The sequence below is a fragment of the Triticum dicoccoides genome, chromosome 3A, assembly GCF_002162155.2.
Source record: "Triticum dicoccoides isolate Atlit2015 ecotype Zavitan chromosome 3A, WEW_v2.0, whole genome shotgun sequence".
Lineage (NCBI taxonomy): Eukaryota > Viridiplantae > Streptophyta > Magnoliopsida > Poales > Poaceae > Triticum > Triticum dicoccoides.
In genome coordinates this window covers 719,671,266-719,682,795 of record NC_041384.1, presented here as the reverse complement: position 1 = coordinate 719,682,795, position 11,530 = coordinate 719,671,266, and the positions used below count along the sequence as shown (strand labels likewise).

At 48.2% G+C, this 11,530-nt stretch overlaps 1 protein-coding gene and 1 pseudogene across 2 annotated transcripts; both read right to left on the bottom strand.

Moving 5' to 3' along the window:
- On the bottom strand, nucleotides 1–5,095 carry LOC119273103 (annotated as a pseudogene).
- A 608-nt stretch (nucleotides 5,096–5,703) lies between these two features.
- Nucleotides 5,704–9,964, bottom strand: LOC119270463 (protein OSB2, chloroplastic-like). 2 transcript variants are annotated; one of them, XM_037552469.1, is made up of 8 exons: nucleotides 9,567–9,964; nucleotides 8,867–9,005; nucleotides 8,170–8,323; nucleotides 7,400–7,500; nucleotides 7,136–7,298; nucleotides 6,996–7,064; nucleotides 6,183–6,244; nucleotides 5,704–6,095 (listed from the first exon to the last, which is right to left on the bottom strand). In XM_037552469.1, exons 1-8 carry the CDS (start codon nucleotides 9,947–9,949, stop codon nucleotides 5,943–5,945), a joined length of 1,224 nt encoding a protein of 407 aa, XP_037408366.1. In that variant the 5' UTR covers nucleotides 9,950–9,964; the 3' UTR covers nucleotides 5,704–5,942. The 2 variants fall into 2 exon arrangements, with proteins under 2 accessions (XP_037408366.1, XP_037408368.1); XM_037552471.1 differs by having other exon boundaries at nucleotides 7,166–7,298.
- Nucleotides 9,965–11,530: the final 1,566 nt, after the last annotated feature.

Here is an 11,530-nt window from a genome sequence, read left to right as displayed (position 1 = left end):
TCAGGAGAAAGAAGGGTGGCGGCGCTCCTGGCGACGAGCAGCAAGCGGAGGCGAGGAGGTGGCGGGGTTCTTGGTGGTCGCCGGCGTGGCGAGGGCCCGAGGAGTTGCCGGAGCGGGCATCGGGCGCGGTCGGAGCAGAGGAATGTAGGTCGTGCTCGAGCGCAAGTCCCGTGTCCAATTTGGATTGATTTTAGAACGTGTCCTTGTCGAACACAAGTCAATGGAGTGCTGAACCCGGATTGCTGTTTTTTGGTATGAGAAGGAAGGGTACTCAGCCGTAATCTCCATCAGATCAATTTTGGAGGAACATCTAATGTCGCCGCCGAGTTTGCCGGAGGTACAAGAACATTCGTCCAGCACTGCGATGTCGCCTGCGTCTTCTACATCAGAGGTATGTATCCCCTTGACCCCTGTTTCTCTGGAACAATCAGGCTACCATGGAAGTTCAGCTTAATCAGGCATCCTCAATCCTCCATGGAGGCAGTAATTAGTCAGGCATCTGATCTCGGTTAGTTTTACAACATCACAAAAAGAAGATATGAAAGTTCATGTTACACATCGAGATACATAGTACTAAGGTCAACTGACTATTATGTTGCCGGAGATGCTCGCCGGAGCACCTCCTACCTCTCTCTCGCTCTTGTTCTCTCACTCTGGACACAGACGAAAAAGAACATAGACAAGTGGTTTTTGTGCAGCCCAAGTTCTGCTGTTTTTCTGCTTATCCTTTTATTCGGCGATCTAAAGTGATGTTGTGATGCTCGCAACAACCCCATCGTGCCGGCGCCATCCCACAGGCGAAGTCGTGCAGCTGGCTTCCTACATCGATGCCCATGTGGCTGCCACTGGTGACGGACGACCGTGCCATCGGTTTTGTTGAAGAGGCCGAGATTCCCGCCGCCGAAGTTGTTGTTATTGGAAATGCTCGCCGGAGGATAATGCCCAAGGAAGAATGGCAAGCCGTCGCCAGTGGTTGCATTGTTTACCTTGATTTGGAAGGTGAAGGATGTGCTGAAGCGGGCAAGCTCGCCGGTGACGGTATCCCACAGCGGCATGGGTGTCACGAGGAACGCTCGGCCTACACTGTTCTGGATGCTTGCACCCTCGCCGTTTCTTGTGAGTTGGATCATGTGAGACTGGGTGTCGTAGTATGCGTCACCCTGGAAACTGAAGTCTTGGGCGTCGTGGCCGGGCTGGGAGAAGTTGGTGCTAAAAGAAAGCGCCGTAGCACGAGGCAGGTGCAGAGATGACCATGTCGAGCAGCAGAGGAGGAGCACGAGGGTCTGTGTTCGGTGGGAGAAGCTCACAGCAGCCATTTGCTTTGGAAGGAAGCTCGTGAACAAGCATACCTATATATTGACTCGTCATCTCGACGAATATTTGGCGATGCAAACCAACAGCCAGCTGCCCGGGGCATCGGACTCGGACCTGAGCGTCATGCCGTGCGCAAATCCTGTGTACATGTCGCAAAGACGACCTCTGGTAGTGTCCGTTAAGCAGAAAGATATAAGCCAAACGACAACGCCGCAACCCCTTTCTGCGCTATCTCCTAGGTGGGAAAATAAGGTACTACGTGCTGTCTGGCCAAGTCTGAAGCATATGTTATTCTGACGATCAAGTATCGTCAGCATGCTAGCTACTTTTGAGATCGTCACCGGCACCAAGGGAGTGATGTCCAATGTCAGCTCCTCCGGTCGTACGGCATCCATGGTGTGAGTGATGGATGGCCGGCTGCTCGGTTCCTGGCGCACGCACAAGAGCCTGACAAGTAGCACACGCTCCATCTGTTGTCGCCCGGTACTAGACTCGCCGCCTATCAGCCTGTCGTCTGCGGCCTCAAGGATCGTGTTGTTGTAGTACAAACTTCTTACCCATGACGACAATGGAGGCGTATCATGGAGGCGCGTTGTTGGGTCCTTTCCAGAGACCATCTCTAGTAGGACAATGCCGAAGTTGTAGATGTCTGACTCCTGTTCCGTTGGCTCGTGTCCACGAACACAGGGTCAATATATCCGTAAGTGCCTTGCACGACATCAGTGATCGCTTACCCAGTTTCGTGGTGAACAAATCTTGCCAATCCGAAGTCACCTAACTTGGCATTGTGTGAAGACCCAAGAAGCACGTTGCTGGACTTGATATCACCGTGTACGATACATTGTTGGCCTTGCTCGCAATCTACATGGAGGTATTGCAACGCAGAGCCTATAGGTCGAGGATGACCTCATACCTGTTCGTCAAAGCATATACATCCATTATGTATCAAGAAAAAACAAAGTTGCGCACAACGATGTAAATGCTCTCAAGATGCAATTATAATGTGGGACGAGACTTGCCTGCTCCCCCGTCGTGTGCCCACCCGTGCTCCCGTCTACGTGGCTTGATTTGATTGGAACAAAATAAGGCCCGGCATCACCCCTTTAAAATCAGGGGGGTGAGAAAAAAAGAAAAAAAAAACCGTAGAATTAAGTGGTAGCACGGATGGGAGCACGGGGAGGGAGCAGGCAAGCCGGATCCTATAATGTGTACCTCTTGGACCATGCTAACCAACTGTTTCCCCTGTGTAGGTGTTGATCAAGGCTACCTTGTGGCAAAAGCTCATACACAAGGAGGCGGCGTGTGTACCTCTCGTCCCGCCATCAACATATAAATTCAATCAGGTTCCTCTGGCCGTCATAGCCAGGGGCGGAGTCAGGCTAGCCCTAGGCCCCGGGCCTGCTTCGGAGCTACAGTAATCTACAGTGCGAAACAATGCAGAAAATGCTACACTAAACAAAGACTTTCTGTGCCACGACTAGGGCCCAGGCCCCCCAGGCCTGAGGTGTAGCTCCGCCACTGGTCGTAGCACCAGCCTATCAATTCGACAAGGTTCCGGTACCTCAACCGACTGGCAATCCTGAGTTCGTCCTCGAACGCCTTCCTCTCCTCGCCCGATTCTGCCAGCTTGAATCTCTTTATCGCCACCGGTCTACTTGGACTTGCCAGTTGGCCCCGATAAACAGAGGCCGAGCCTTTTTCCCCAAGCTTGTTTTCCTCTGCAAATTTGTTGGACGCACGCGCCAACTTATGATAACCAATAAAGAGTAAAATGCATCACAAGTCCTAAAATTATCATAGGTGTGTCAGTTTAGTCTTATAACTTTCAAACTGCACTTTTGGGTTCTAAAACTATCGAAAGTATGTCAGTTTAGTCCTATAACTTCGAAACTGCACTTTTGGGTCCTAAAACTATTGGAGGTATGTCATTTTTAGTCCCATAACTTCAAAATTGCAGTTTTGGGTCTCAAAACTATGTATGTTTGTTCATCTGAGGTTCTAATCTTGCATGGCCACCATCCATGGTGCATTTTTTCAAATGAGCCATTTGTATGTGTTTATATCCCCCAAAGTGGTACATACGCTTCCACGTTGCAGTGTGTCCTGCAACCTGCATGCCCACCACCTGCATGGCCATGAGCTGCATGGTAGCCTCCCTGAGAGGTTTGGCGTGACCGTCGGGGAGACCTCGAGCTAGTCGGCATGAAGGACGACATCCCTCTCCCTCGGCGAGGCCGCCGGGGAGATCCCGAGCCAATTGGGATGGAGTACGCCATCCCACCTCTCTCTCTCTCTCTCTCTCTCTCTCTCTCTCTCTCTCTCTCTCTCTCTCTCTGTGTTTGATGATATCGTCGTTGCCCCGACACCCTTGCCGTAGAGTTGGCCGTGCAGGCTGTTGTTTGGGCACGAGCATGGTCATATAGGTGGTGAGCTGTCGGGCGACACAGAGGAGTGCGCGGAAACTGCAAAGCTGGCGCAGAGGTCGTCGAGAGTGACACAACCCTAGCAGTAGCCATAGGTGGGTAGCAATTGGACGTTGTGCGACATGTCGTTCTGCTGCTGTTGGGGGAGGCTGAGATGACCGGTCTACTCTCCTCGCTGGAGCTCAAACCATCATCACACCTTTGATAGTTTTAGGACTCAAAAGTGCAGTTTCAAAGTTATAGGACTAAACTGACACACCTCTGATAGTTTTAGGACCCAAAAGTGCAGTTTCAAAGTTATAGGACTAAACTGACACACCTCCGATAGTTTTAGGACTTATGATGCATTCTACTCTAACCAATATGTCCAAGGCCCTCGGCGAGAGCTCTATAATGCTTCTTTCTCATGCATAGCTGCCATCGACGGACGCCAACAAAGATGCACACAATTGTTATAACTCCAATAACTGGTCCAGTTATTACCTCTACTAGCAGGATCTTTGGTGTAGAAGGGGGCCTCTTCGGTGCAGGCCGCGGGTCCAAGGTTGAGTCAAATGACCAGGACATTATTTGGTGTAGCTCGACAGCCACACCGGTGGCACCCGAGAAGCCAATGGCCACCACACTATGCAAGAACTGCCTCAGGTCAAGACTAGTGTTGACACGATATGTCGTGTCGGCGATCTGGAGAAAAGTCGCTAGCATTTTTGTGTCGTTGCCGTAGCTGATGTGGCAAGTCATTGGGAGGCCAGACGTTAGGTTCCTACGAGGCACGGTCGCGTTGGTGTACGCCCGTGAGACGATGGAGTTGACATCAATGCCCATGTGACTGCTACTCGTGTCGAAGCCATCGTTCAAGTATGTGTCGAACTCAACCGCCACGGCTCCATCATCGCGGCCGCGACCGTGCCGGGGGTTGTGTTGAAGAGGCTGAGGTTCCCATTGCCCATCTCGCGTTTGACATTGGGAATGCTCACCGGAGGATAATGCCCGAGGAAGAATGTCAAGCCATCGCCAGCTTTTGCATTGTTTACCTTGATTTGGAAGGTGAAGGAGGTTGTGAAGCGGGCGAGCTCGCCAGTGACATCCCACAGCGGCATGGGCGTCGCGAGGAAAGCTCGTCCCATGCTGTTCTTGATGCTTATACCATGGCCATTTCTTGTGAGTTGGATCATGTGAGACTGGTTGTCATAGTATGCGTCACCCTGGAAACTGAAGTCTTGGGCGTCATAGTCTGGATCAGAGAAGTTGCAGCTAAAAGAAAACACGGTAGCACGAGGCGGGTGCTGAGACCATATCGAGTAACAGAGGAGCATGACGGTGTGTATTCGGTGGGAAAAGCTCATGGCAGCAGCCATTTGCTGCAGCGTGTTGTTTCGAAGCTCGTCAACAAGCTCACCATATACAACTTCAAATCTCGATGATGAAATGGCCCCTAGCAATGTCAACAGCCCCTGTTCAGCTTACCTCCGCTCCATAGCTCCACTCCTGGCACGGGTGGAGTCACGGTGAAAAAATGCGGAGCGGCTGTTTCGTGGCTCCACAGCTCCTGCTATTTTGTGGAGCAGGTGGGATTCCGAACAGGGCCTTAATAAGCCAAATGATAACCTTTCTGCTCAATCTCCTGTATATAGGTGAGAAAAATTATGTGACATCTATCTGACCAGGTCAATTCGCCGGGTAGTCTAATATTCCACTAGCTCCTTTCCACTATTCCGCTGTTTTTGTTTGGGCTTTTGCTGCTCCTTTCGGCTATCCCGCTGTAAACCAGAGAAACGGTTTTTTTTTAATAACTGGAGAAACAGGTTCAAACTTCTACTTCAAAACTCCGAGGCCGAACCACTCACCGCCCACTTCAGTTTCATGGAAAACGACCAAGGCCCACTTCACCGCTATAGGTAAAGTTGCTGCAAGCACGGCCTTGAAACTGAAAGCACTACAAAGGCCCAACCCAACCCAACCCACATGGCAGCATAAATATCATCGATTTTGTGGAAATGCTATTTACATCCTGGCATAGCATTACGAAGGCCACATGGCCATCAGTGACAGCGCTGGAGGTTAAGGCAGAGATATTTTTTTTTATCTTGAAAGTGGTCTCTACCTTACTCGCATAAGTTAGCAGACCGAAGACAGCCTGAGTATTTAGCAAAAGAATATAGCTGAGGCAACGCCCGACGCACAGCCAAGGCCACCTCAGATAGGTCAAGAGAGCAGGGTCTCCGGTCTTCTAGCTCCGCCTCTGCTACCTCCTCTCACCGGTGGCAGCGCATCTGTAACCCAACTTGGTGTCTTGGGGCTTAACCACAGAGCCTCGCCGGTGTCCTTGTGCTTGAAGTCGGGGGCTTTAGGTGACCTCTGAATTTCAGACGAGACAGAACAATCATTAGGACCAGCCAAGGGAGGAAAGATGGATAAATCATGACGAAATGTCCCGAGACTTACCTTGTCTGCTCGGTTGTCCCACCAGCTTTGAGGACTGTCCACCAGACTCTGCCACAATTCCGCTGAAAGCAATAATATGGGAGTCATCAGCAAAGAGATGATCACGGGTTGTAAAGCCAAACTACCGAAAAGAAGAATATGTAGGTTTCGGTAGAAAGTTTGACCAAGACACATCAAGAAACATGGACATTATAAGCCATATAACCTCCTTGATTCACATGAATTCCAAAACCCATGATTAGAGTGTCATGTCATCTTGAATACTACATGGTCGAAAGATGTTTGATTGTGCATAGGAAAAACTTAGGATTATTTCCAACAGATTGGATTGGATGAAGATTTCCTATGAAATTCAGTGCAAATAAATGCCAAGGAATATCCCTATTACTTGCAATTCTATTAATCAAACAGGCCTTGTAGGAAAAGTTTGTACAGATTAGAATCCTCCAAAAAAACTTTGGAAAACCTATGTGTGGTTAAAGAACCAAGAGATACATGAGGGTATTTACAACTTAAAGATGACAGATCACAAAAACATGATTTATAGAAGAAAAGATAGTAGATCCTCAGGCACAAATGATCCCATTGCAAAAAGAGGAAGGCAAACAGACAAAGATGATATTGAAGCAAGTAGAGATAATGGGATGTAATCCACAAGCCAGACAAAGATGGTATTTAAGCCACTTGTGCAACTACCAGGTACACAAGCTTAGATTACGAGTAGAGATAAGGAAGGTGTATTCCACAAGCCACTTGACTATTGATGGTAAAGTAAAATGAACACACAGGAAATAAAAACAAATTTATACCTACCTTCCTTTTTCTGTTTCTCAGGAGAGGCAGCTTGGCTTGTCTTGAATTTACTCCAACCTGTATTCGTACCTGTTGTTTATACTGAATATTAGTATCAAAAATTAACACGAAAAGGGAGAATATTATGTTTAAAGTTTTACCTTTCCCAAAGCTAGAATTAAAAGGCTTACATGTTTTAGCTGCATTGTAGCCACTATTAAAGGTCAAACCATCCAATTTCTCTAGCACATAATGTGGTGCTGAGTCAAGCCAGAGTGCCTCATCTGCTGTCTTGTTCTTAAAATCAGGATACTTTGGATTTTTCTGCCCAATTCGAATAAAAACGGCTGCAAGTGTTAGTGGCTCACAAGCTTTGCTTCTTACTTTTAAGGCAGTAAACACATATGTATAAACAACATGCTCACAGATCCATTCGCCTTCTCAGCTCGGTTATCAGTCCAATTAAGTGGATTGGCAAGAACATCATTCCAGAGCGTTCTGTACTTGTCCTGTTTGGCTTTATAATCTGAGAATAAAACATAACACCATCAAGAAAAAATACAAGGATATTTTCATACATAACTGGGATTGGACTACTGAATAAAAAAAAGGGTTTACTGTAGTTAAGTAAGCACTAAACCTCCCGTGTTGTCCATTGAAAGCAGCATATATGACTGCCCAAAAAGGCACATTTTAATAGTTCATTCTGGTATATCAGCTTTTAATACTTTTGCATAGAAATATCTTACTGCAGTACTTTGACACCAAGGTATAGGCGTATAGATAAAGAGGTTTCCAGTTTAATTGAACTTATTAATTCGGTAGACAGGATGTATTAAGTGAAGTTGTAACTTAATGCAGAAAAATTGTAAGGTTTCATCATCAGGAAAACATCCGAACTATCAGACAGTTACGAAATGATGGACATGCCAATAAAGCTGTCAGAAAGGTGTCCTTGTTAGATAGTGTATGTCCATTGCTGATAGGCATGGAACTCCATGAAAGATTACTATTTTACTGCAACTAAACTATATCTTAAATTAAAAAAGATAAGCTAAGGAAAAAAACATTGGGTGCAACTTTCTTTTCTTTTCTAATGGAATGTAAATTTCTCACAGGCATAGCACAAACAATGTAATATTATCGCCTATAAGACTGGGGCTTGGTTGGATACAGCTGAGCAGCAAACCAGCACCTGAAAATGTGCGTGCTGGATATTTAGAGACAGGTTTGGTTTGTTCAACTTTCTTTTCAGCCTCAGCAATCTCCATAAACCCTTCCTCTTCATCCACCATGAGATCCGTTTCCACAGCTTTACTATCAACAAATGACAGCAAATGTGCTACAACCTGGAATATAAATAGCAAATTCAGTTAGTTAGTTTCAGAAACTAAACTATAATGTGATGCAAGAGAAACAAGCAGCCAATTTTCTTTAGGAAAGAAGAACCAAATTTTGAATCAAAAGTAAGAAAGTTTCACTAGTACAGCAGAATGAGCAGCACTTTTTTTACTTCGTTCGATTAGCGGAAGTCTTCAAAAGTCACAAGGAACAGAATATCAGATCAACAAAGGCCTGCTAAGTCATGTCATGAAGTAAACATAAGCATCAGTTCACCAAATGCCGAATCTTACATAGCTCAGATTGCATATTCAGTCGGGTGCGTTTGATAGCATCATGTGATTCATTCTCACAAGTGATTGTAGTACAATTACCCAGGATTTTGTCATTTTATCAGCAATAAATAAGGTATGTAAAAGGTAGGGGGCTGCTGGGCTCCACACACACTCGGTGTGCAGGATAATAAGATTACCCTTTCTTTATGCTTAACCTTCTACATATAATAGGGGAAAGCAGAACACAGCAGTAAAGTAAATAGAATAGATGTATACCTGAATATTTGCTTGGCCATCAGTATGTTTGAATGGCGGAACATCTCCAGTTAATTGTCCAGACACATAGACAAGGTCCTTTTCTTGCAAGTGAGAAGCAGCTATTTGTGCCAAGTCGTCTTGAAATATTACAGGGATCCTGCAGGTAAAAAAGTGGCAAACTCCACAATGAGAAAATGGAGCGATGCACTCGAAATACGGATGGATACTCAGGCAAATAAGTTCTCTAGGACACGACAACATAAAACCAGACAAAACAAAATTGTCTATCAAAGACTTTAATTACTGGAACTATAAAACGCTACTAATGTAGTGATCCCTAGCAATTTTGGAACATGTAGTGATCCCTACCAATTTTGGATTCAATTTAGTGGTCAGAGTTTACAGTGTCAAATCACAAATCCTTCCACTAGACACTTAATTTGATCCGATAGCAGGGCTAACTTCAACTTGAAACAGAACAGAGATATCTGAAACAGAGCAGGGATATCTCACTTAAGTCATGTGTTCCTTTCGTATCTATATAAGCCTGCCCATACTGGTTCTAACGTCGCTTCTCCGTTCTACCCGTAATTCATTTCATTTCATTTCAGCGCAATTAAACGTGGCAATGCTAATCCACCCTCTTGGAACCCAAACACTAGCAAGCGATCAGCGAGTACAGTACAGAGGAGGAGCGGAAATCGGTGATCGCACGCACCAGAACTTGGGGAAGTCGGTGCGGCGGTCCTGCACGAGCACGGAGACGGCGGAGAAGCGGCCGTCGGGGAGGCGCTGGAGCTGCACGGGCGCGCCGACGGTGCCGACGAGGCGGACGGCGTTGGCGACACTTGGCTGGAAGGGGATGGTGGGCGGGCGGGGCAGCTCGCTGGGGACCTTCTCCCTCTGCCACGCCGCGGGGTCGGCCGGCGGGGGCGCGTCCCCGTCGTCTCCGGCCGCGTCCTCCGCGGGGCTCTCGCTGGGCGGCGGCGGGCGCGGCTTGGCTCGGCTGGGGTAGGCGCGCTTGGAGGTGGAGAAGGCCGCGGCGGCGGAGGAGGAGGCGGTGGCGGTGGAGGGGAGGAGGAGGCGGGCGAGGTGGCGCATGGTGGCGCGTCGGCGGTTAAACCCTAAACCCTAGAATGAGATGGGGAGGGGAGAGGGGGCGGGGGTTTGGAGTTGGACCGGAGGCGGAGGAAGCAAGGGGAAGGTCAAACCTCCGAGTCTTGCGGAGGGGGCGTCGCTTGTAGAAGTGGGCCGGTGGGTGGAGTGAAGTGGGCCGGACCCGTCGGGCCGGCCGGTGTGGTCCAGAGGTTCGTAGGGCCGGCTCATTCTCGCTTGTACAGGGGAAGGAAACTCAATCGGATGGAGGTAGTGATAACCGTCAGATCTTGCAACAAATTCAGTGTTGCGCTCGACTCTCTGCAACGGCAGCCTTGTTCAATCTTTCCTTCTTTTTCGATCTCTGCAACGCAATTCAAACCGTTTTCTTTTCCATCAGAGGTCGCGTTGCAGAACCCTTTTGAAACAAAGGCCGTGTTGCGGAAACTTTTGCAACGGAGGCTCTGTTGGTAAGTTTTTCTTTTCTGCAATAGAGCCACCTACATGTGGTGCGAAGGAGATGGTGTAGGTAGCTGCAGGAGGTTGAGGTGGTGGCGGCGGCCATGCTTTCTTTTCTGCGATAGAGCCACGTGGTGCGGAGGAGATGGTGTTGGCAGCTGCTGGAGGTTGAGGTGGTGGCGGCGGCCATGCCACGAGCGAGGTTGACATTGGCGTCAGATGGCAGCAACCAGCTGTGTATCTCATGTTTCGGTCGCATCACTGGTTTGCCAGAGTTACAACCATTGTGCTAGAAGAGAAGGGGCAGGAGGTAACTGGAAACGACGCCACGAATTGCAATAGGAGGTCATGGGGAGTTGGGGAAGAAGGGCCAGAATAAATTGGAAAAGATATAACATGTCGTTTGTTGTCTCTGCTGCTGGAGATACGGATGGAGCGGTGTGGGGTGTCCACAAGGGACACACGTCAAATGCTAGAGGCGGCAAACGCCCCGCGCTGGATCGACCGGGTGATCAAAATGACTTGGCAATTTGCAAAATTTTGTGTTTACTAAAAATATTTCATATAGAACATGGCTATTTGATGAAGACTGGTTCCATGGCAAATTCATTGTATTCACCATGGCATTTTTATTGTATGGTCTGGTCTTGTTTTGATGTGAGGTGTCTTTTTGGGTTGATGCTGTGTTTTTCAGCCTGGTGATAGTTTGATGCTATATTTCGCATTAAGCAAGACAAAAGGATTCATCGCGTCAAACGCTACAATAAAGGCCCCGGGCCAAATAGCAGGCACTTCAAAGAAATAGGAAGAGAAAAAGGCCCGGCCCAATAGCGGGAACTTCAAAGAAATAGGAAGAGACAAGTATATAGCATGGCAATTTGATGAAGAATGGTTCCACAAGTATATAGCATGCCAAACGGAGCTTGCGCGAGGAGGCGGAGCGCCAGCGCCACGATGAGCAACTCGAAGACCTCATGCTCAAGCAGGCGATCGCGGCGAACCTTGTCGCTACAAGGACGACGAGTGACGGTGCATCCGCAAGGAGCATCGATCTCGTCAACTCCGAGGAGGAGGGCTGAGCTCCTCCACCGCGTCGTCCTCGGCTGCGAGCTCGCCGCCATGAGATCC

Bases quoted from the DNA above. Each gene is read 5' to 3' on its own strand.
- LOC119270463 (XM_037552469.1), bottom strand. From the start codon at position 9,949: ATGCGCCACCTCGCCCGCCTCCTCCTCCCCTCCACCGCCACCGCCTCC. The intron at 8,324-8,866 runs GTATACATCTAT...TTTATATTCCAG, and splicing joins ATGGCCAAGCAAATATTCAG to GTTGTAGCACATTTGCTGTC. The intron at 7,065-7,135 runs GTAAAACTTTAA...TATAAACAACAG, and splicing joins TAATTCTAGCTTTGGGAAAG to GTACGAATACAGGTTGGAGT.